This window comes from Epinephelus lanceolatus, chromosome 11 (assembly GCF_041903045.1).
Source record: "Epinephelus lanceolatus isolate andai-2023 chromosome 11, ASM4190304v1, whole genome shotgun sequence".
Classification (NCBI taxonomy): Eukaryota; Metazoa; Chordata; class Actinopteri; order Perciformes; family Serranidae; genus Epinephelus; species Epinephelus lanceolatus.
The window spans coordinates 40,363,592-40,384,309 of record NC_135744.1 but is presented as its reverse complement, the minus strand read 5'-3'; the positions used below and the strand labels follow the sequence as shown (position 1 = coordinate 40,384,309).

The 20,718-nt window shown below is 40.1% G+C and overlaps 1 protein-coding gene across 3 annotated transcripts in view; it reads right to left on the bottom strand.

Annotated features, from left to right (window-relative positions):
* Window positions 1-20,718, bottom strand: part of sgcd (sarcoglycan, delta (dystrophin-associated glycoprotein)) — a 472,390-nt gene that overhangs the window by 102,350 nt on the left and 349,322 nt on the right. For all 3 annotated transcript variants that reach the window (XM_033634701.2, XM_078172632.1, XM_033634692.2), the window contains 2 exons: window positions 18,460-18,547; window positions 13,081-13,200 (listed from right to left, as the gene is read on the bottom strand). In XM_033634701.2, coding sequence (XP_033490592.1) covers window positions 13,081-13,200; window positions 18,460-18,547 — 208 coding nt within the window. The remainder of the gene's footprint in view (window positions 1-13,080; window positions 13,201-18,459; window positions 18,548-20,718) is intronic.

The window sequence follows — 20,718 nt, the reverse complement described above, 5'->3', positions numbered from 1 at the left end:
TTGGCCCCTTTGCCTTCACTCTGCGGTCCAGCTCACCCCAAACCATCTCGATTGGGTTCAGGTCCGGTGACTGTGGAGGCCAGGTCATCTGCCGCAGCACTCCATCACTCTCCTTCTTGGTCAAATAATCCTTACACAACCTGGAGGTGTGTTTGGGGTCATTGTCGTGTTGAAAAATAAATGATCGTCTAACTAAACGCAAACCGGATGGGATGGCATGTCGCTGCAGGATGCTGTGGTAGCTATGCTGGTTCAGTGTGCCTTCAATTTTGAATAAATCCCCAACAGTGTCACCAGCAAAACACCCCCACACCATCACACCTCCTCCTCCATGCTTCACAGTGGGAACCAGGCATGTGGAATCCATCCGTTCACCTTTTCTGCGTCTCACAAAGACACGGCGGTTGGAACCAAAGATCTCAAATTTGGACTCATCAGACCAAAGCACAGATTTCCACGGGTCTAATGTCCATTCCTTGTGTTTCTTGGCCCAAACAAATCTCTTCTGCTTGTTGCCTCTCCTTAGCAGTGGTTTCCTAGCAGCTATTTGACCATGAAGGCCTGATTTGCGCAGTCTCCTCTTAACAGTTGTTCTAGAGATGGGTCTGCTGCTAGAACTCTGTGTGGCATTCATCTGGTCTCTGATCTGAGCTGCTGTTAACTTGCGATTTCTGAGGCTGGTGACTCGGATGAACTTATCCTCAGAAGCAGAGGTGACTCTTGGTCTTCCTTTCCTGGGTCGGTCCTCATGTGTGCCAGTTTGGTTGTAGCGCTTGATGGTTTTTGCGACTTCACTTGGGGACACATTTAAAGTTTTTGCAATTTTCCGGACTGACTGACCTTCATTTCTTAAAGTAATGATGGCCACTCGTTTTTCTTTAGTTAGCTGATTGGTTCTTGCCATAATATGAATTTTAACAGTTGTCCAATAGGGCTGTCGGCTGTGTATTAACCTGACTTCTGCACAACACAACTGATGGTCCCAACCCCATTGATAAAGCAAGAAATTCCACTAATTAACCCTGATAAGGCACACCTGTGAAGTGGAAACCATTTCAGGTGACTACCTCTTGAAGCTCATGGAGAGAATGCCAAGAGTGTGCAAAGCAGTAATCAGAGCAAAGGGTGGCTATTTTGAAGAAACTAGAATATAAAACATGTTTTCAGTTATTTCACCTTTTTTTGTTAAGTACATAACTCCACGTGTTCATTCATAGTTTTGATGCCTTCAGTGAGAATCTACAATGTAAATGGTCATGAAAATAAAGAAAACGCATTGAATGAGAAGGTGTGTCCAAACTTTTGGCCTGTACTGTACATACATCTGGTACTAAATGCTTGGGAATATTCTTCAATTATTTGGTTATAGCTTTTGATCAAATACATAATATTTCAATTGTAATAATATTTCAGTTACAATTAGTCATTTTAAAGACTTTGTTTTGCTTTGGTCTGGACTTGTCTGTCCAATTTCTTGTGTGGTATTAAGCCAAAATTAAACACGTGTGAATTAAAGAACTATGGCTTATTTTGTTAAGTATAAAAAAAGAGAAAAATATTGTTATGGATTTTGCACTGGAATTGAGGTATCTGAATCTTTCTGTTTTGTTGTGTTTCTCTCTTATGTTGCATAAAGCATTTTGTTGTGCAACCCTGCTTTGTGGAATGTCAATGACTGAACCTTGTACTGGCAGCTATATTGAAAATATTCAAATGAAAACCTGCTGCAGCTATTTAGAGATGAGACACTTCTCATCAGCTTCAAAGACAAAGACACATGCAGATACATTATAATAGAATAATCAGAGACACGAATATACACTCAGGTGCACACACAGAAACTTTTCCTACAACAGAAACCTTTTGGGAACTCAAAGGCCCGTCGCTGTCTGCTGAGGCAGCGGTTGCCAAGGTGTTTGATTAGCCTCGTAGCCCTGAGCAGCCTCATCAAACGGCTGTGGAGATAAATGGAGTAATTGGCAAATCATTGGCACTCTCTCCCTCTGTGTTTCTGCTCTGACTCTCTCCCTACACCTGCTCCCAAAGGCTTTTTAGTGTTGTAACCACAACTGACTGAAGCGCTCTGAAACACTGAATTCGACTCTTTTTTTTTTCTTTCCAGTTCTGTCATGTCTGTCTCCAGAGGGCACAGCCTATACACATGATTTGTATGAATGGCTCTTGTATTGTATTAATTAAAAGAAGAGAGCCAAACCTGCAGTCAGTTTAATATTCAGCAGAGTCAAATGGCTAAAAATATGACAACATAATTACAAAGGCAACTACGTATGTTTTAATCTGAGTCCCAGTTCAACAGAGAATAAAACCTGACTTACATAGTAAATGTTCTCCTCTGAAAGCTCTCCAATTAAGTGTGAGCTGTTTTGCTGAATTACTTTTGATACCACTGATTGAAATAGACCACAAAGATGACTTTAGACTAAAGGTCTACACAGGACTTACTGTTCCTTTTTGTTAAACTGGGAGTTATGTGTGTAAATATTATTTTAGAAAATGTACAAAAGGTTTATTGCAGATTTAGGCCCCTCGATTAGTCACTGTGAACTGAAACTTGTATGTCCCTGATCACACAGAACGCGTTTTAGCAGCTGGGGACTGCTCTCTGTAATTGTTTTTATTGCCTGTAGCTTGCTGTTTTTGCACTGTGACACGCCTTGCGTTTCTGCGCTCTAGAGGTGTGGCGTTGTTGCCAGAGCACTCTAAACTTAAGGGGAACAAACTTCAACTCATAGTGGAAAAGCGCTCCACGTCATCTCAGTTTTTTTCCCATTGTCCAATCAGATGATTTGAGAGGCGAGCCTTCTGTGGTGGTCACGACACGACAGTGGAGGAGAAACTGGTGGTAGCGACTGCTGGATAACCAGAGCTATACGACTTTACAAACCGCAGTTACCACGATCTCAATAGGAAACAGCAGGTGTGGAAGCAAATATGTGCAGTACTTGAAATGGCAATCATGGAGGCGAAGCTCCTGGACCAACATGTGGTATACCCCGTGATCCTCCCTCTTTTTTAGGGTCTCATGTACCCACACAGATCTCTGTTTCCTTATGCTCATCAAACTATTCGCTGACAGCCTCTCACCCCCAATTAGAGCTACAGCAAGTAGCCTCCGCCTGTCCATTTTAGTAACTAGCTACTAATTAATTACTAACCTGGAAATCCAGATGCCCCGCCCATAGCAAATTAGAATTTGCTCTGCACGGGGATCTGGCCCCGGCGAGCAGAGCTCGGTGAATCACCATTGGACCAATCAGATCAGTCTATCTGACAGAGGCGGGCTCTGGGCGGGCGTAACATGATGAGGACAGCGCTGCGCCGTAAGAGTCGGAAAGTAAACAGCCAAGATGGCAGCTGCCAAAGGACCGCGTCCATTCAATTTAGCTCTGGAAGAAACGCTAGGCCAACTACACTTATCTTTTTCTTTGCCCTAGAAGCCTTCGCTTCCAGGAAGCACGTTTTTGCCGTTTTAAAGACAGGATACGGCAAAAGCCTAAAATATCAGTTAGCCCCACTGGTCAGCAAACAAATGGGGCTAACTGCAATGAATACGACACCTTGTTTTTTCCTCTGATTGGCCATCGTGCTATCCAATTGCGTGCGGCGGCATTTAATATGCCTCAGTTAGTGCCGCCCCTTGGGTAGGAAGGGTGTATCGGTGAGGGCCAGACTCTAAATCTTTCTAGATTTGAGTCTGGATTTCCAGGCTAATTACTGTGAAAATAAATACAATGAAATACAATGGTAGATTGATTACACAGGAAGGTTAGGATAAGGAGGTGATGGGGTGGTTGCCTGGCAGCAATATAATGTGATTGGGCCCTTACTGATGTCACTGTTTAAAATTACAAAGTGTCAATATGGTTCTTTTGGAATAAATATGGGAGACTGCGCTCAAACAGTGGTTTCATTCAACCATGACCACTATTCCATAACTTAGTAGCTAATACTCTCAACTGCAAAGGGCACCCAACCATGACCCAAGCCATGGTTTTTCCTTAGCAGTGCTGGTGTAACGCATTACAAAGTTGACTTGTTTAAAACAAAGTAACGTGTTACTGTAATCACATAACACTTGTCTATAATGTAACACATTACTGCTCTAAATTCCATAATAATATTAGTTACTTATCAAACAATAATGCAGTTACTTGCATTACATAGGTTCTCCAATTATCTGCATAATGGCAGATGAAAAAATAAATAAATACAAAAATCAAACGTGCCGACAACAGAGACTCCAAGGAGGAACAGGTTATGTGACAAACAATTAGATTACCTCCTCCTTCTGAGGTATAACCGCTGCTTTAGTGATAAACACGTCACATAAGCTAGACCAGTCAACTATAAAGCCATGGTTTGGTGAGCGGGTGATCAAGTTTGTTTGAGTGTGTTTGGCTCGTTAAACGCTCTTCATATACCATTTAAATATGCGTTTTTCCCTTTTCATTCTGACATCATCTAAGGGCGTAAGGAAGGCAAATCTCATATTATTTTATTTAGGCCTAGTTATATATAGTTTCAGGGGGTCCATGTCATTGGTTCGACAGCCCATTGGTTCGACATCCCATTAGTCCGACTGTCCGCGGTGCTGAACGGCTCGCGGCGGGCGTATGGTGTGCCGCGACCGGCTTGAGGCGGAGCAGGCTCACGGCTTATGTGTTTGCCACTTACTTTTTCATTTTAACCCACACCATGATCTTTTCCTGACCCTAACCAAGTGGTTTTTGTGCCTAAACCTAACCAGACCTTAACCACAGGGCATCATGATGATTTCGGAATGGACTTAGGAACAGTGAGTTTAATATGGTCGGAACAATGGGATGTCGAACCAATGGGCAGTTCCCATTTCAGGCCATTAATAGGTTGGGAAGGCCGACCTCTTTTATTACCTCCGCCACGGAGGTTATGTTTTCGCCAGCGTTGGTCTGTTTGTCTGTTTGTCTGTTTGTTTGTCTGCAAAATAACTCAAAAAGTTATGAAAGGATTTTGATGAAATTTTCAGGGAAGGTGGATAATGGGACAAGGAACAGATGATACACTCAGCCTCAGCAGCAATTAAGACGGTGAGAATAGCGCCACCTGGTGGCCAGAAAGCACGTCTGGTTCTACTTGCTAAATATTGTTGTAATTTGAAAGTTGAAATTAATGTTCTGTGTTGGAAAAAAGAAAGTGAAAAATACAAAAAAACATTATATTTTGTGTTGGTACAAAATAAAAATGAAATGAATACACCACAGTGTTTCCATGGTGAAGGCATATATAACCTAATAATGATAGTGATGCAAATAACCTAATTGTGATGCAGGCTGCAAAATCTGATGCAGAGGGGGAGGGAATATCACCTACTTGGTAGAGAGTTTATCAATATGGTTTCATTTTGAGGCAGTTAAAGTCTACTGCAGTGCTTTATTTATTCCCCTGTGTCTTGTTCTGTGTTGATATGCAGGCATATGTAAGCTTTAAAGTTATATTATTGTTAACTTGCATTTACGTGACAATGCTTCTTGGGTGATCAATTTGGAGTAACACAAAAGTCATGCAATGAGTAGTGTACCAGATTACTTTCTACAGGGAGTAATTAAGCAAAGTAATGCAATACTTATTTTAAAAGAAATGAGTAATGTTTAAAAAATTATTATGTTTGAATAATGACTACAGCATTGTCTCTTAGTCATTTGTTTTTGAGCCTAAACTTTGACAAGCACTTGTCGTTTTATGACAAGTTATGTCAAAAACCTCTGGCTGGATTTCCATTGAATTTGCTGTGGATATTCATGACCCCCAGAGAATGAACCACTGTCATTTTGGTGATGCCTATTTTTCTATATGCACTCCAATCAGGATTAACCTTACAGCTTTATGCCATTACTTATGAGGTTTCAGATGTCTCATGTCCTCCATGAACGTCAACATCGACTGTGACCAGTGCTCCCCAGAGGATGAACCATTTTCGTTTTGAGCTTTACTCTAGTGCCACACTCAGGACAAGGGTTTTCACCCCTTTACTGGTAAAGCTCCATGAATAGTTAGTTATAATAATTAAGTAAGATAATTAATTGGTTGTTTGTTTTATCAATACTTGTTTGGTCCTGTAAGTCTTGTTTAAAGTCTTCTGCCTGTCTTCATTGGCTCAGACTGACTGACATCAAGAGATCTTCTAAAACCCTTTTCTGTGCTATTCCAGTTTCAAGCTGGAAATCAAAGTTGAGCCACAAGTGCCTGTGTGAACATCACGCAACAGCGATCACAGCAGTCGGTTGGGTAAACATAAGCTTGTTGTGTTTATTGATGTCAGAATGTTGTGGATGTTAAAAGTTTGATGCCGAGTCTAAATAGACAGTGACGGGTGAATTTTCTAAATAGTTTTGACTTTGAAATAAATACTGCGTCAGAAACAACTCCCTTCTATTAGACAACTTGCAATGCTACCTGTCCTTACGAGTCCCTCCCTGCCCTCCTCCACCACCCTCCATCTGCGTCTCCCTCTGTTAAGAGCAGCACTTTGCTGAGGTGGGTGACAGTAATGAACTCTGACTCAGTGAGGCTGGAAAGGATGTAAATGAATGTAGATGAGGATGAAGAGTGATTGCTCACACAGAGGGCTCTGAAAGGTGTGTGTCAGGGAGAGAAAGTCAGCGGTGGAGAGAGAGAGATAGTGCACCCATGGGAGCTCTTAAGTGGAAATGTGCGGCCCAGTCAAGAGGAAGACACTTCAAATATCTGTTTATCTATTAATGAGACTGAATGGATGGATTGATGAATGGGTGGGCGGGTGGATGAGTGATGGTGAATGATGGCAGATGGAAGTATAATGGTGAGTGATGTTCAAGAGGAAACCGGAACCAGACGCAGAAAATACTTTTTTAAGTGGGAGGGAGGAGAGGAAGAAATTAAAGAAACAAGGAATTAGAAAGGATGAAGGAAAAGGATGTAAGAAAAATGAAAAAGAGATCAACTGTGAATCAAAGACATCAAAACTTCAGAAAAACATGTGTGTTATTTGGCCAGGGCTTAACATCCAGCAGATTCTCTAATTTATATCTTAATTATGCTCACTGCAAGTTATTTTAGTTCCCTCCTCATTATCCTGCTGTATGAGTGAGTGTACAGAATAATAAGAAATAAGCGATGATTAAATCTGTCCTCGCGCAGCATGGTCGGCTGATTTCTTTAAACCTAATTAATACAGAGAGTTGTAAGTCTGGAGAAAGTCTTTACTGGTATTTCTCATCTTTGAAATCCCTGACGTCTGCATCAAGTGGTGAGGCACTGAAATATATATTGTAAGATCATATCTTCCATGGTATCAATATCACCTTATTCTTTTCAGTATAATTTCATTGTGGTAGTCAAGGGTCGCTGCAACTACATTTGCTTACACAGATTCTACACAGAATTCCCATAAATATTAGTATTAGCAATAAATAGATGCAGATACAATAATATTTTCCAGAGCTCATAACCTGGAAATTTTGCATCAAAATGTATTTAAAGGATGAAAATATCTTGTCAATGTTGGATGCTAACTTAATAATTTCTGAAATCATGACATCATAACTCTCTGATATAAGTTTAAAACATTTTAAAACAGTTTAAAGCGCTCATGCTGCACAGGAAAACATTGTTCAAACCAAAATAACTTTATTCAAGCCTGTACAAAACCCAATTAATTTAATCTTACTATATAATGGCAAAAACTCTGTCTGTGTGTGTGTTCCTTGTTTTTCTCCTCACTGACTTGGTCAATCCATGTGAAATTTGGCACAGTGGTAGAGGGTCATGGGAGGATGCCAATGAAGCAATATTACATCAATTGGCCAAAGGGGGGCGCTATAGCAACCCAGTGAAATGTCAAACTTTGAATGGGCATATCTCATGCCCCGTATGTCGTAGAGACATGAAACTTTGCACAGAGATGCCTCTCCTCATGAGGAACACATTTGCCTCAAGAACCCATAACCTCCGCTTATATAGATTTTCTGCCATTTTGAATTTTTTGAAAAACACTTCAAATGGATCTCTTCCTAGGAAGTTTGAGCGATATGCATGAAACTGGGTGAACATAATCTAGGGACCAATATCTAAAGTTCCCTCTTGGCAAAAGTTGGAAAACTTACTAAAACTGAGCTTCTATAAGGCAATGAATATTGCGGAGGGCGTGGCTCATCACATAAAGGTGTATAACATCTCAAGGGTTTCACCCACCACCACGCAACTTTGTAGGCATATGACCACACATAATCTGAGGGGACCCCTCCATTATTGACCCCATCAAACAAAATGGGGGCGCTAGAGAGCTCATTTCTTATCAATTTCAATCAATTTTATTTATAATGCCCAATATCACAAATCAAAATTTGCCTCACAGGGCTTTACAGCATACGACATCCCTCTGTCCTTTGGACCCTCACAGCGGATAAGGAAAAACTCCCCAAAAAAACCCTTTAACGGGAAAAAAAACCATCTAGGCCTAACCGCCATATGGATTTTTACTTAACTTGGTAGATATGTAGAACAGGACGCCTCAAGGTGACTGGAGAAATGTAACTCTAATTGGCAACTGGGTGTCACTATAACAACAGAAGAATGGCTAAAATGCGACCGATCGCTGTGGCATCAAATTCACATAAACTCTGTCTGAATACATTGCTCTTCTGAATGGGTTCAGTTGACTATTTAATCTGCAATTTCCTATGACCTGTATCCCAAACACACACCATGTGAAACTGTACGTGGGCAACTGTGCACTCAATGGGTATGGACTAGTAATTAGTTAAAAAACAAAACAAAACAAAAACCGTCAGCTGCTCCAGAGCTAGAATAGCCTTCTGTTCTCAGTTGAATGCTCCCCCTCCTCCATTGACACTTTTATGACAAATCTTTATACATACATGTTTTGCATGGCCTTTGGTTGTTAGTGGTTTTAATATTTTAGTATTTTATAATATTTTTTACGTATGAAATTGTTCTTACCGGTGTTATTCTGTTTTATATTTGTTATATTGCTATATATCCGTGTGTCATTCTTTTAATTTGTACAACACTTTGGTCATCTGTAGCTGTTTTTATTTTTATTTATTTTTTTTTTTTGGGGGGGGGGGCATTTTTTGCCTTAATGGACAGGACAGTTAAGTGTGAAGGGGGGAGAGAGAGAGAGGGGATGACATGCAGCAAAGGGCCACAGGCTGGACCCCAACCCGGTCCGCTGCGGCAACAGCCTTGTACATGGGGCGCCTGCTCTACCACTAAGCCACCGACGCCCCATCTGTAGCTGTTTTTAAATGTGCTGTATAAAAACATTATTGTTTTTATGAATGGTTAACTCATATCAGTGAATGACGTGATGCTTTAAAACACATTGCATAATTGTTTTGTATTGTATTTATCATCATGACTAAAAAAAAAAAATAAATAAAAAAAAAGGAAAACATCCTGAGATTAATATTGTGTGTAAATAATCAATAGGATGTACTATATGCTGATTGTATCACAAGAAAATCATGTTAGATAGTATGGGGTGCCGTTTGTAAAGTGTCTCACGCTGAAAATAACATCAACATTTTGCCACATTTAGCTTCAAACAATGTTTAAAAAAGTATTGTGAATTTTTTAACGTCACCTTTTACCACATTTACAGCAATATTTGTTAACTTAGAAATATATTAAATAGTTAAATCTAAATCTAAATCTAAATGTTAAATCTAAATGCTAAATCTAAATATTAAATCTAAATCTAAATCTAAATGCTAAATCTAAATCTAAATGTTAAATCTAAATATTAAATCTAAATCTAAATCTAAATGCTAAATCTAAATCTAAATGTTAAATCTAAATATTAAATCTAAATCTAAATCTAAATGTTAAATCTAAATGCTAAATATAAATATAAATGTTAAATCTAAATATTAAATATAAATATAAATATAAATCTACATGTTAAATCTAAATGCTAAATATAAATCTAAATGTTAAATGTGATTCCCTCCGAAGGGACACTAACAACTCAAAGTACACATCAAATAAAATTTCTCCAAACACATTTCTTGTTATTTTAGGTTAGGTTATTATCACGCTAATGTATGTTCAAGTGTTCACTTCCCCCGATAAGTTGGTTTTAATTCGTTATTTGATTCTATAAACACAGTCTGACCATCTCGAGCTTTTATTTTGGTACTGCCGGTGACCGGCAGTGTGAATTTGCATATTAGCTAAATATTTAGTTTCACCCAGAACATTTAGATTTAACATTTAAAATTTAGATTCATATTTAGCATTTATATTTATATTTATATTTAGATTTAACATTTATATTTATATTTAGCAGGGAGTGGAGTGGAGTTTGCATGTTCTCCCCGTGTCAGCGTGGGTTCTCTCCGGGTACTCCGGCTTCCTCCCACAGTCCAAAGACATGCAGATTGGGGACTAGGTTAACTGATAACTCTAAATTGTCCGTAGGTGTGAATGTGAGTGTGAATGGTTGTCTGTCTCTATGTGTCAGCCCTGTGATAGTCTGGCGACCTGTCCACGGTGTACCCTGCCTCTCACCCAGTGTCAGCTGGGATAGGCTCCAGCCCCCCCGCAACCCTCAAGAGGATGAAGCGGTTAGAAGATGAATGAATGAATGAATTTAGATTTAGCATTTAGATTTAACATTTAGATTTAGATTTAGATTTAATATTTAGATTTAACATTTAGATTTAGATTTAGATTTAATATTTAGATTTAACATTTAACATTTAAGTGCCACATTTAATATTTAGATTTAACTATTTAATATATTTCTAAGTTAACAAATATTGTTGTAAATGTGGTAAAAGGTGACGTTAAAAAATTCACAACACTTTATTAAACATTGTTTGAAGCTAAATGTGGCAAAATGTTGATGTTATTTTCAGCGTGAGCCACTTTACAAACAGCACCCCATAAGATAGAGATATAAATATATAATTTATTATATATATAAATCTTTGGTATGATTTTTGACATATATAAGTAATATAACATCTCATGTTTACCTTAAAACTATTTCAACACAAATTATGTACTTCACCAATATGATTAATGGACTGAAACGTGTTGCCCTCTTCCTCCTTGCTTCATGGTTGGCCATGCTTGTTAACAAAGGGGGTGTTGCTCTGCTGCAGTCCACTTTAGATCATGTGGAACACTGTGATTGGCTTATAGACGTCCCATCAAATAAGTCATTACATTTGGGTGGAGTCAGATGACAGAAATCATAGGTCTAGACATCTTAGAAAAGTAAGGTCCATTGGAATGGACGGGGGGATCTTAGGGTTAAATTACACTGTAGATCCAAAACTTTGCCAAATATGCCACACTCAATTTTGGGAAAAGTATAAAACGATTTACAAAATAAAGCACAAAACATCCAGACTATTTTCATTTGATGGTTGTATATTCAGCGTTAACATCATAAAGCTTTAGTGAAGACTTGGAGGATGAGGACACAGAGTGTCAGGCAGTGTTGGATAATAGGATTTTTCTCAGCTTAAAGCTTCTTAAATAAACATAAACTAAAAGAGGAAAACTGGGAGGTGCACCACCTACCAACACGCGCTTCTTTCATGACTTATCCACTGCACCTGGCAGCATAATCACTGAACATATTCTTTAAACTGAAGAACACACACACACAAATAGGATGCTCAATATGTTAAAAAAAGAGTTATTTTCCCAAGTTAATTTAGCAAAAACTGGTCAGTAGCCTGTTACTCTGATCTTCTGCATCCTGCTTTGTAATTGCAAAGTTAATACATGGTGCCAAATGTGCAAAATGCTAAACATTAAAATAATGTATTCAACTGTCCAAACAGCAGATGTTATCAACTTCTTCTTAACATTCCATTGCATTTAAAGGGGCACCATTTTGAGAGAGATTCTCAGCATGTTTCATGTGAACCACAGTGTCTTCATTGAACAATTATCACTTTATATGGACAACTTTGTCCACAGTGGACACAGGAAGAGCCCCAGTGAATAATCCACCCGAGTTGAACTGAAGCTGTGACGTACGCTAATGTCGTACACAAAGAAGAAAAAAGAAAAAAAAAAAAAGAATTCAAGAAGGACCAAATTACTGGCCTTTTTTCCACATTACAAAATAAATAAATAAAAGAACAAAGTTGCATCTGTTTTCGTTATCACCAGTGGTCTCATGACATAAACCACATGAATGCCAATCATGTGGGGTTCATACATGGACTACAGAAATGAGAAGACAACATTAAGCTTAAATCTGCCACTTCCTGTAGGCAGACTAATTTCGCCCTCACTATGCTCAGTTACACCCTCTGCTGCAGACTGACCACTGCAATCAGAACAGCTCCTTCACGTCTTAGCTCCTGTCTAAGGACTACGTGTCACCTCCTCCTCCCTGATTCCTGCTGGCAAATATGAGCTCTCTACCATCGTTCTCTTCCCCGAGCTTTAATTTACTATCTCCAGAAAAAAGCTTAAAAAAATCATCCTGTCTTGCTAGTTGTCATCTTACTGCTCTCACACACGAGTACTACCTGCACAGATCTGAACCCTGCTCTCCTCACTGACTGCTTATGATGTTAATATAAGCATTACATTATTCTACTTTGCATTTATTGTATGTCAGCTTGACACAGCACATCAGCTCAGTTACAGCGTGTTTGTGTGTGTGTGTGTGTGTGTGTGTGTGTGTGTGCATAGTATGTACGTTTCCAGTTGGAATAAGTGAACTGACAATTTCCAGTTGGTTTAATAAACAATTGTGAGTCACAATGAAATAACATTTAAACTCCAAAAAGATAATGGTAAAAAAAAAATGCACCCTTCAAATTCAAATCTAAAGCTAAGCCTTTCACACTGCAAGAGCGAGTTCAATGATAAGAAGCAGCTGAAACACCTTGACGCCAATATCAAACACACCATAACCAAACATGAACCAAAGCACATGGTCAGCAAAACAAAATGTCATTGTATGTGTAACCAGATGTATCCGCTTTGAGTTCACACATTAGATCCTGACAACCCGTCAGTTTCCGTACACATCAGCTGGTCACTCACCCATCACTCGGAGCCTCTCGGCGCCCACCACCACCTCCTGCTCGTCGGCGGAGAAGAGCAGCTTCCCAGAGGTGGATTTGACTTCAAACATCTTGCCTCGTGCTTTAAATCCACTGGATCCTGAACCGAACACACACAGAAAGAGGGGAGACATCAAAGAGGAGCGACTGGAGCTGATTTCTTACCGAATTAACTCTGGATTTGGACATTTAAAATGCATCCAGGTGGAAGACATTCAAGGTGTGCTGCAGGACCTGCTGACTTAGGCAAAAGAATACTCAAACTTTACTTTCAGAGCCAAACCCCATCATAGTTTCTAGTCATTCTGGTGTCATTCATGAGATTGTTGAATATTAATGATAACATGTTTTGCTTAATGTGTCATTACAGCCAAAGAGGACCATAATACTCGCCAGGAAGTGTCACCTGAATAAACTCACAGTGTTAAATTAAGGCTGGCCACCAGGTGTACTGCTGTATTGTAGTACAGTGCAGATCGACATCACCAGTTGGTCAGAAATACAGCACATTATAAACTTTAGTAATCTTTGAGGGTTTTTTTGCCACTTGAGGTCAGATGAACTGTGTTAACACAGCACTGACCTACTGTTTCCTTATTAAACTGATATGGAGGAGGTGTTAGCAAACAGTTGATCCCTTTAGCACTGTTTTGGTTTCCACCAACTCCAGAACACATCTAGCTCTTTAGCTGTTAGCCGCTAAGTTTGTCATGATTTAAGTAGATTTATTAGAGCTTTTCCTTTGAAAATGGCTGCCTGCTGCAGCTGGAAACAAGGATAATGAAAGCAGTGAGAGTGAAGAAAAACAGTAAAGTTTTGGGCTGAAAACCAAAACAGTAAGCTGAAAGATGCTAAAACGCTCTGTAGAACTGAGGGGGATGTCGGAGTCTCTTTGGGTTTGTCACTACCAGAAGTTTCTCTAGATGTATTGTTTATTTACACATTGACTGTGTATCTCGATTGGAATCTATTATTACAAATCCAAGGTGATTACAGCTACTGTTTGTATGAAATAATGGACACAGTTAGCACAACTTCACCCATTGGTTTGTGGACTCCCATTTTGAAGCCCCGAGTTTGGCATTTCGACTTCCGCCATCTTGATTTTTCTGAGCCAGAATTGGCCAAATTTGGACGAGAACGTGGAGCTGTGAGGGGTGGATCTGACTCATAAACTGTGGTGACGCCACGCAGACAGCCTGTCAGTCAATGTAGCATGCCCTAATTATGCAGAATGTCAAGCCTTATTAAAAGAGAAATGGGTGAATTACAGAAAAAGTCACCCCTTGTATCGTTGTAGTAAATGTTGATATTAGCTATAGAGACCAAAACTGCTTTTTTGTACTAGACTGTAAACATGCTTATTTCTGATGTCAATTTTAAGCCTCAAGTAGCTATTCATATCAGAGCATGTGAGCAGAGCGGAGCGGGTGAAAATTTCCACTCCTCGCTCGCAGACCTGTCACTTTGCGCCGCTCGTCCGCTCCGCTTGGTTTTGCGCATTCTTCACTCCACTCCACTCCACTCCATCATAAATTTTATCCCGCTCCACTCGCTCACCACTCCGCTCAAAAAAACTATGTCGTATTACCCTAACCTGTAATCTTCTATTCACAAATAAAACATGAGCTTGGTAGATTCTCCGGGGAAGCCCTCTCCCCTCTCCCCGCAGTTAGGGACCGTTCTCCATGGTATCGCTGTCGGCAGGGTGGAAATAAGTCAAAGTGTAGAGGAGACGGACCGGGTTAAGCGGCCGACCTCCAGGGAAGCCCTCTCGCCTCTCCCCGCAGTTAGGGACCGTTCTCCAAGGTACCGCTGCTTCTCTTCTCAGTTTCTTTTCTGAAGTACACAGTAAACTCCATAGCTTTGAAAGAAAATAGTGTGGGTGTGCGCAGGTGCAAAGATGCATTCTGGGTGGGGCATGAGCGACCGGAGCGAAATTGGAGCGAGAGATAAGGCTCCGCTCCACCTTTTAAAAAAAACAGCCACTCCTCGCTCAACACAAAATCCTTCCGCTCCCCGCTCAGCTCTGCTCCGCTCACATGCTCTGATTCATATGTCAAAAAAGCAATAGTTTTTGGCTTTAGGTGGCTTGTTTTAGATCATTGTCAATCAACCCTTTGCTAAGCCCCTCACTTTTATAATGGTCCGTCAAGCTATTGGAACTAGCATGGAGCCCACACTGTAATCAACTGCACACCCTGAAGACATATTATTTCAAAGTTTTTAAAAAACAAAAGCTATTCCAGAGAGAAGCAGACAGAGGGGTCTAAAGTCTGTGTTTGAAGCATATTTCCAGGATGTCAAACTGACTCAGCGACTAAAACAGGTTAAAAAGATTAAGATAGGTAGAAAAAAAGCCTGGCAATAGAATACAGATCAGAGTGTAAATGTGAACCACCACATCACTGGCAATCAAGAAAGAAGACCATGAATATAAAGGGAAACTTTGCCAATATTCAACCAGCTGTGTGTCTTAATTCACTGTTATGACCATTAAAAAGTAAAAGTAGCATGTGACATTCAGCAGGCTATAACTTCAATAGCTAGCTAGCTAATCTTACACATTTCAGCGTATGACTTTGTTTTTGAAATGGGATGAAACAAACACCTCCTTCCAACCTCTCCAGGTAATGATTATCAGTTATAGACGACATGCTCCAGGCTCAATGTTTAGCTCGAAATCCACAAAACCAGCCTGGAAATGAAGAAAATCTGATATGGCTGCATGAGATTCTAAAGACAACAGACGAGTGGTTGTCGGACCCTTGTTGGAGCTGGCAGATGCTATGCTATGATTGGCCAGTCTGCTTCCAAGGGGCGGGACTTAGCAAAGGGTCAATTATGCTACATTGCTATACATCAGTGCTGACCATGTTCCTTCCTGTAAGTGTGAAAATTAACTTGATGACACGTATTTTGAGGTCGTCCCACAGAATGAACCCCATTCCATCTGTTACATGTGACAAAGTTATGTCAGTGTTGTGTGGCAATGCAATGAAAACAATTCAAAGAAAATATATAAAAACACTTGTTTGTGCAACTAAGTCATTATGTAACGCAAACTGTGAGTGAGCTGGTTTAAATCAAGATGTGCAGGTTTAGCTTTGGCAAAACTACATGCTGCTTTGGAAATACAGCACTGTGAATGCTTGTGTACCTGCTCTTATTTCAACTCTTGGAATTTTACACTTCAAAAATTAAACTCTGACAGTATCTTAACCTCTCTAACTCCGCCAGGAGGCCGACGTCCTCGCTCCCTCCCTCCTCTGTTAAATGGTATCTCCCAGGCGCACTACGTCATCAAACCATGTGATGTTTGGTATTGACAGATTCGACTTTTCAAAAATAACATTGTTTTCATTTTATTTATTATGTATTTCACACCAGAGCAGCCTAAACACACACAGTCCAAAATCGCGATGAGTGGTGACAAGTCATGTCATGCCGTTTTTCGACGGGAAAAGTTAGAGGATTACTCGCAATCTTATGGGGAGCTGTTAGCAGGCACGTAGCTGTTTTAAAGTCTCACTCCTACCACTATTTTTGGCTGAGATCTACCGTCTAGAAAGTGGGATTATAACTTTCACGTTTCATATGGCTTTATTTGATGATATTTTATGGTGTTTCTGTGTCATAAACAACATCAGCTATCATAATCACACCTGATTTCAATAAGGTACAATGTTTGAAGCTGGCTGAGTGTTGTTTGATCATTGATAGTACTGTTTTGAAGCCGAGTGAACGCTCTTGTTATTTGGAGCTCCGCCTGGATCTTTTCATGGAAAAAACACTGTAGAATGGTCATACTTTGAGCAGTCTTCTTCAAATTTGAAACAAATGTTCATTGATAGTGTGCCTACAGCCCCACAGTGTCATTTACCTGCTCAGATGAAGCCACAGACAGTTATTCATCATAAAACACATTTTTTATTTTATTTTAGGCAAAATCTTCAATTTTTTACTGACTTCAGAGGCCCATTACTCTGTCTCTGTATCACCTAGAGTGTTTCTGACCTCAGGGAGTTTTCTTTCTGGCAAGACCTCATGCATGCATGTAGTCAGAGCGGTTCAGAGGCTACAGTCATTTTAATTTGGGTATGTCATTTTAGGCGTTTTTGCTACAAAATGGGGTTGGAGTGCAAGAGGTATTAATCTACAAAAGCATAAATAACAAACATATTGAGATGAATAGAATAAACAAACAATTTAGAGTAGTTTGTGGTGAAATGTTATTTCATCCATATTTGACCAGTTTGTGGAAGAGAATTCTACTGCGACATTTTACTGAAGGTCTGCAGGAAACTGCAGAAAATACTCAGATCCAAACTGCCAAAACTGAGACTGGTGTCACAACAAACAAGAAATAGAAAATGTAGACAACTCCCTCCAACTCAAATTGCTTTGTCTCACGCGGTAGCAGAAAACACTCTGCGCTGGGGGTGACTGATTGACGTACGCGCAATTGATTCTGTCACTCTCCATCTGGGATGTGAAGTTCCTCCCCATACACGAACGCCGCTTAGTCATCCAAGAGAAACATCCGAGCAGATTTCGTCTTCCTCCTCTTCAGACCCAGAAGGCAAATGTCAGCGCACTTTTTAACGTGAAAGACACTTCCTGTGCATGTTTACACAAAGTGATTTCTATTCACAGCAGACTGCCAACTCTATTAGAGTGTGACAGGCGGAGAATGGAGGAATGTAAAGAAGAAAGCGCGATCACAGAGTTATGGTGGTGCAACTGAGGCCTCTGCTGGCACACTTGAGGGGAACGGAGGAAGAATTTATGATGTGCTAATGTATAATCCTGAAAAATGAGGCAGTGACTCCTGACAGTTAGAGTTGTGGTTCCTAACCTGAGAGTCTGGACGTCCCCATAGGGTCCGTAGATAAATCTAAAATTGCACATTGATTAAAACGATGACAAAGAACATATCTACTACAGAAATTTAGATTTACTTTTCCTTGATCTTGCTCTAATGTTTGTCTTAATGTAAAATACTGGATAGTTTTACCTCTCAATGTTCAAAATTAAACAATCTCTAAAAGGGAATATCACGATTTATGATCCCAGTAACGCTACAAAGCTTCACCATACTTTCAAAAGAATGTTCCAACTGGTAATAAAGCATACGAAAAACATAAAAGAATGTGAAATTTGCCCTAGGATCGCTTTGTAAAAAAATAAAAAGCCTCTGCACTGACCAGTGGAATATATGAAACTTCGAAATGTCATGCATCTGTTGCAGCTGATGTCGTCAGTGTTGTCAGGTTTGATGTTTTTGAGAAATGAAAACATGAATCATATCAAAAGAAAAAAAGATCAATAAAATACATGAAAGAGTGCTGCGTCTTACCTGTTACAAGTTGTGTGAGCAGCTGGTTGTTGCTGTTGACAATATTGACCGACACGTTTCTGGACGACTGCAGGAACAGCGGGCGGCCCTACAGAGACAAAGACGAGTTTATTTATTCACTTTGTGGTACAATGGTTTTTAAATTATACATTTTTCTGTTAGGAACAATAACAAGTACTGATGACAAAACGGGAAAAAACATCCCACCCCAACAGTTGTTTGTTCAAACTTAAGATGTTTTCTGACAAAGGAAAGAGCAGTGTCTTATGTCCACAGTGTCCTCACTCTCAGGGTGTAAACTCAGACTTGTTCTCACAAAGAAAGCATAAAACCATAATCTATAATAATTACATTTTTGTCCTATATGGGGACAGCCTGAACCTATATTGAAGGTGCACACTGATGTATTTGCAAGAAAAAAAAAAAACCTTAACCAACTGGAGGTGGACTTGCAATGTTAAACAGTGATCTACCTTCCAGTTTGTTGTGGGGCTCTAAGGAGGATGGCAGTGGCGCTCAGTGGGTCCATCAGTTTGGTCCAGACTGACCTCATCATGCATAATTAATTGGCTGCCAAATTCTGATGACTGTGTTGACCCCTTGACTTTCAATCCAGGGCTTCTGACATTGACACCTTTTTGGTCTCAGATAGAAATTTGTCAACAACGACTGAACAGGGCGACCATGATATTTGGTTTAGACACTCATGTTCCCCTAAGGATGCATTATGACTCAGTTGATCCCTTAACATTGCCTCCAACACCTACCCTGGAAATCCAGAGTTCTCACGAGAGCACAATTTGAATTTGCTCAGCGAGTCACTCTGGCAATCAGTAATGATGCTCATTACCCATGCCGTTGGAGCCGAGCTGCACCAATCACATCGGTGTATCTGATATCGGCGGGCCAGAGGCGAGCTAAACAGATGACGACAGCGCTGCGACAACGAAATCCAGAATCAGTCAGTAAACATTGCAAGATGGCTACGGATGAACACCAGTTGTTTGAAACAGCTTTGGCCGCTACAATGAACGAGTTAGACTTGGCTTTTTCTCTAAAAGAGGAACAGAAGACGGCGCTCGAGTCTTTCCTTTGCAAGAAGGACGTTTTTGCTGTTTTGCCGACCGGATACGGCAAGAGTCTAATCTACCAGTTAGCTCCGCTGGTAGCTAAGCTCTGGATACGTCACCCCGTGTATTGTTCTGATTGGTCGTAGTGTTATCCAATTGCGTGCAGTGATATTTTCAAATGCATGCTTGTTGCCGCCCCTCGAGTTGGGCCATTTTCATTACTCATAGCCAGACCCTAAATCTTTCTAGATTTGGGTCTGGATTTCCAGGCTATCCAACACCACCATTTGGTTAAAACTTCAATTAAACTACTACAATGAACACGGTAAATATTATGACTGCTTAACATCAGCATGCTGGACTTGTCACTGTGATTGTGTTAGCTTGCTGAAGTTAGCATTTAGCCGTGTACAGCCTCACAGAGCTGGAGACCTTCAGTCTTGGTTGTCCTTTATGGTTGTTTGTTAAGGTGGAGGGCACACACATCCATAAAACTTTTTACAGGTGCTGGATCAAGGACTCAAACTAAAGCATGAACCAGACAGGAGAGCCACACACTGTATTAAAAGTTCCCAGTAGTTTTAGGTGTGCAACCTTTCAAGATCTTCATCAGCCATTTTGCAAAAAAATGGATAAATAAAATAACTAAATAATGACTTCAAAATGCCTGATGTTGATCTCTGTTACATCAAAACACTGCACAAGTAAATCTACTGGGCGCTTTTAATACAGTGTGGAGCTCTGTTGTCTGGTTTTTGTGGTGTAATCGTTACCCTGCATTCATGTGGTGTTGAAATAATCCCCCCAAAAAAAAGTCCTTGGAAAATTCATATTGAAAATTCGAATCGATCAGATTGCCCCCTCAAGTTGGAACAACTCGGAAAGTTTTGGTACAAGTTGCCAAGTTGAACTCACATATCGTCACTGTCTGATGAAAAACATGCATCTCCACTTTTGACGATTTTGACTTTGATGGACACTTCTGACACCCAATGGAGATACGTGTTGAAGAGATGATGTAATAGACGTCTTTCCATTGGTCATTTGGATATCCAATGCTAACGGTTGCTAGGGAATATTATGGACACTCCATGCACTGTAGAAAGTCAAAATCGTCCAAAGTGGAGATACATGACAGCGACGATATGCAGAAATATGGTGGACAAGAGTAACCGTTCTATTGATGGTA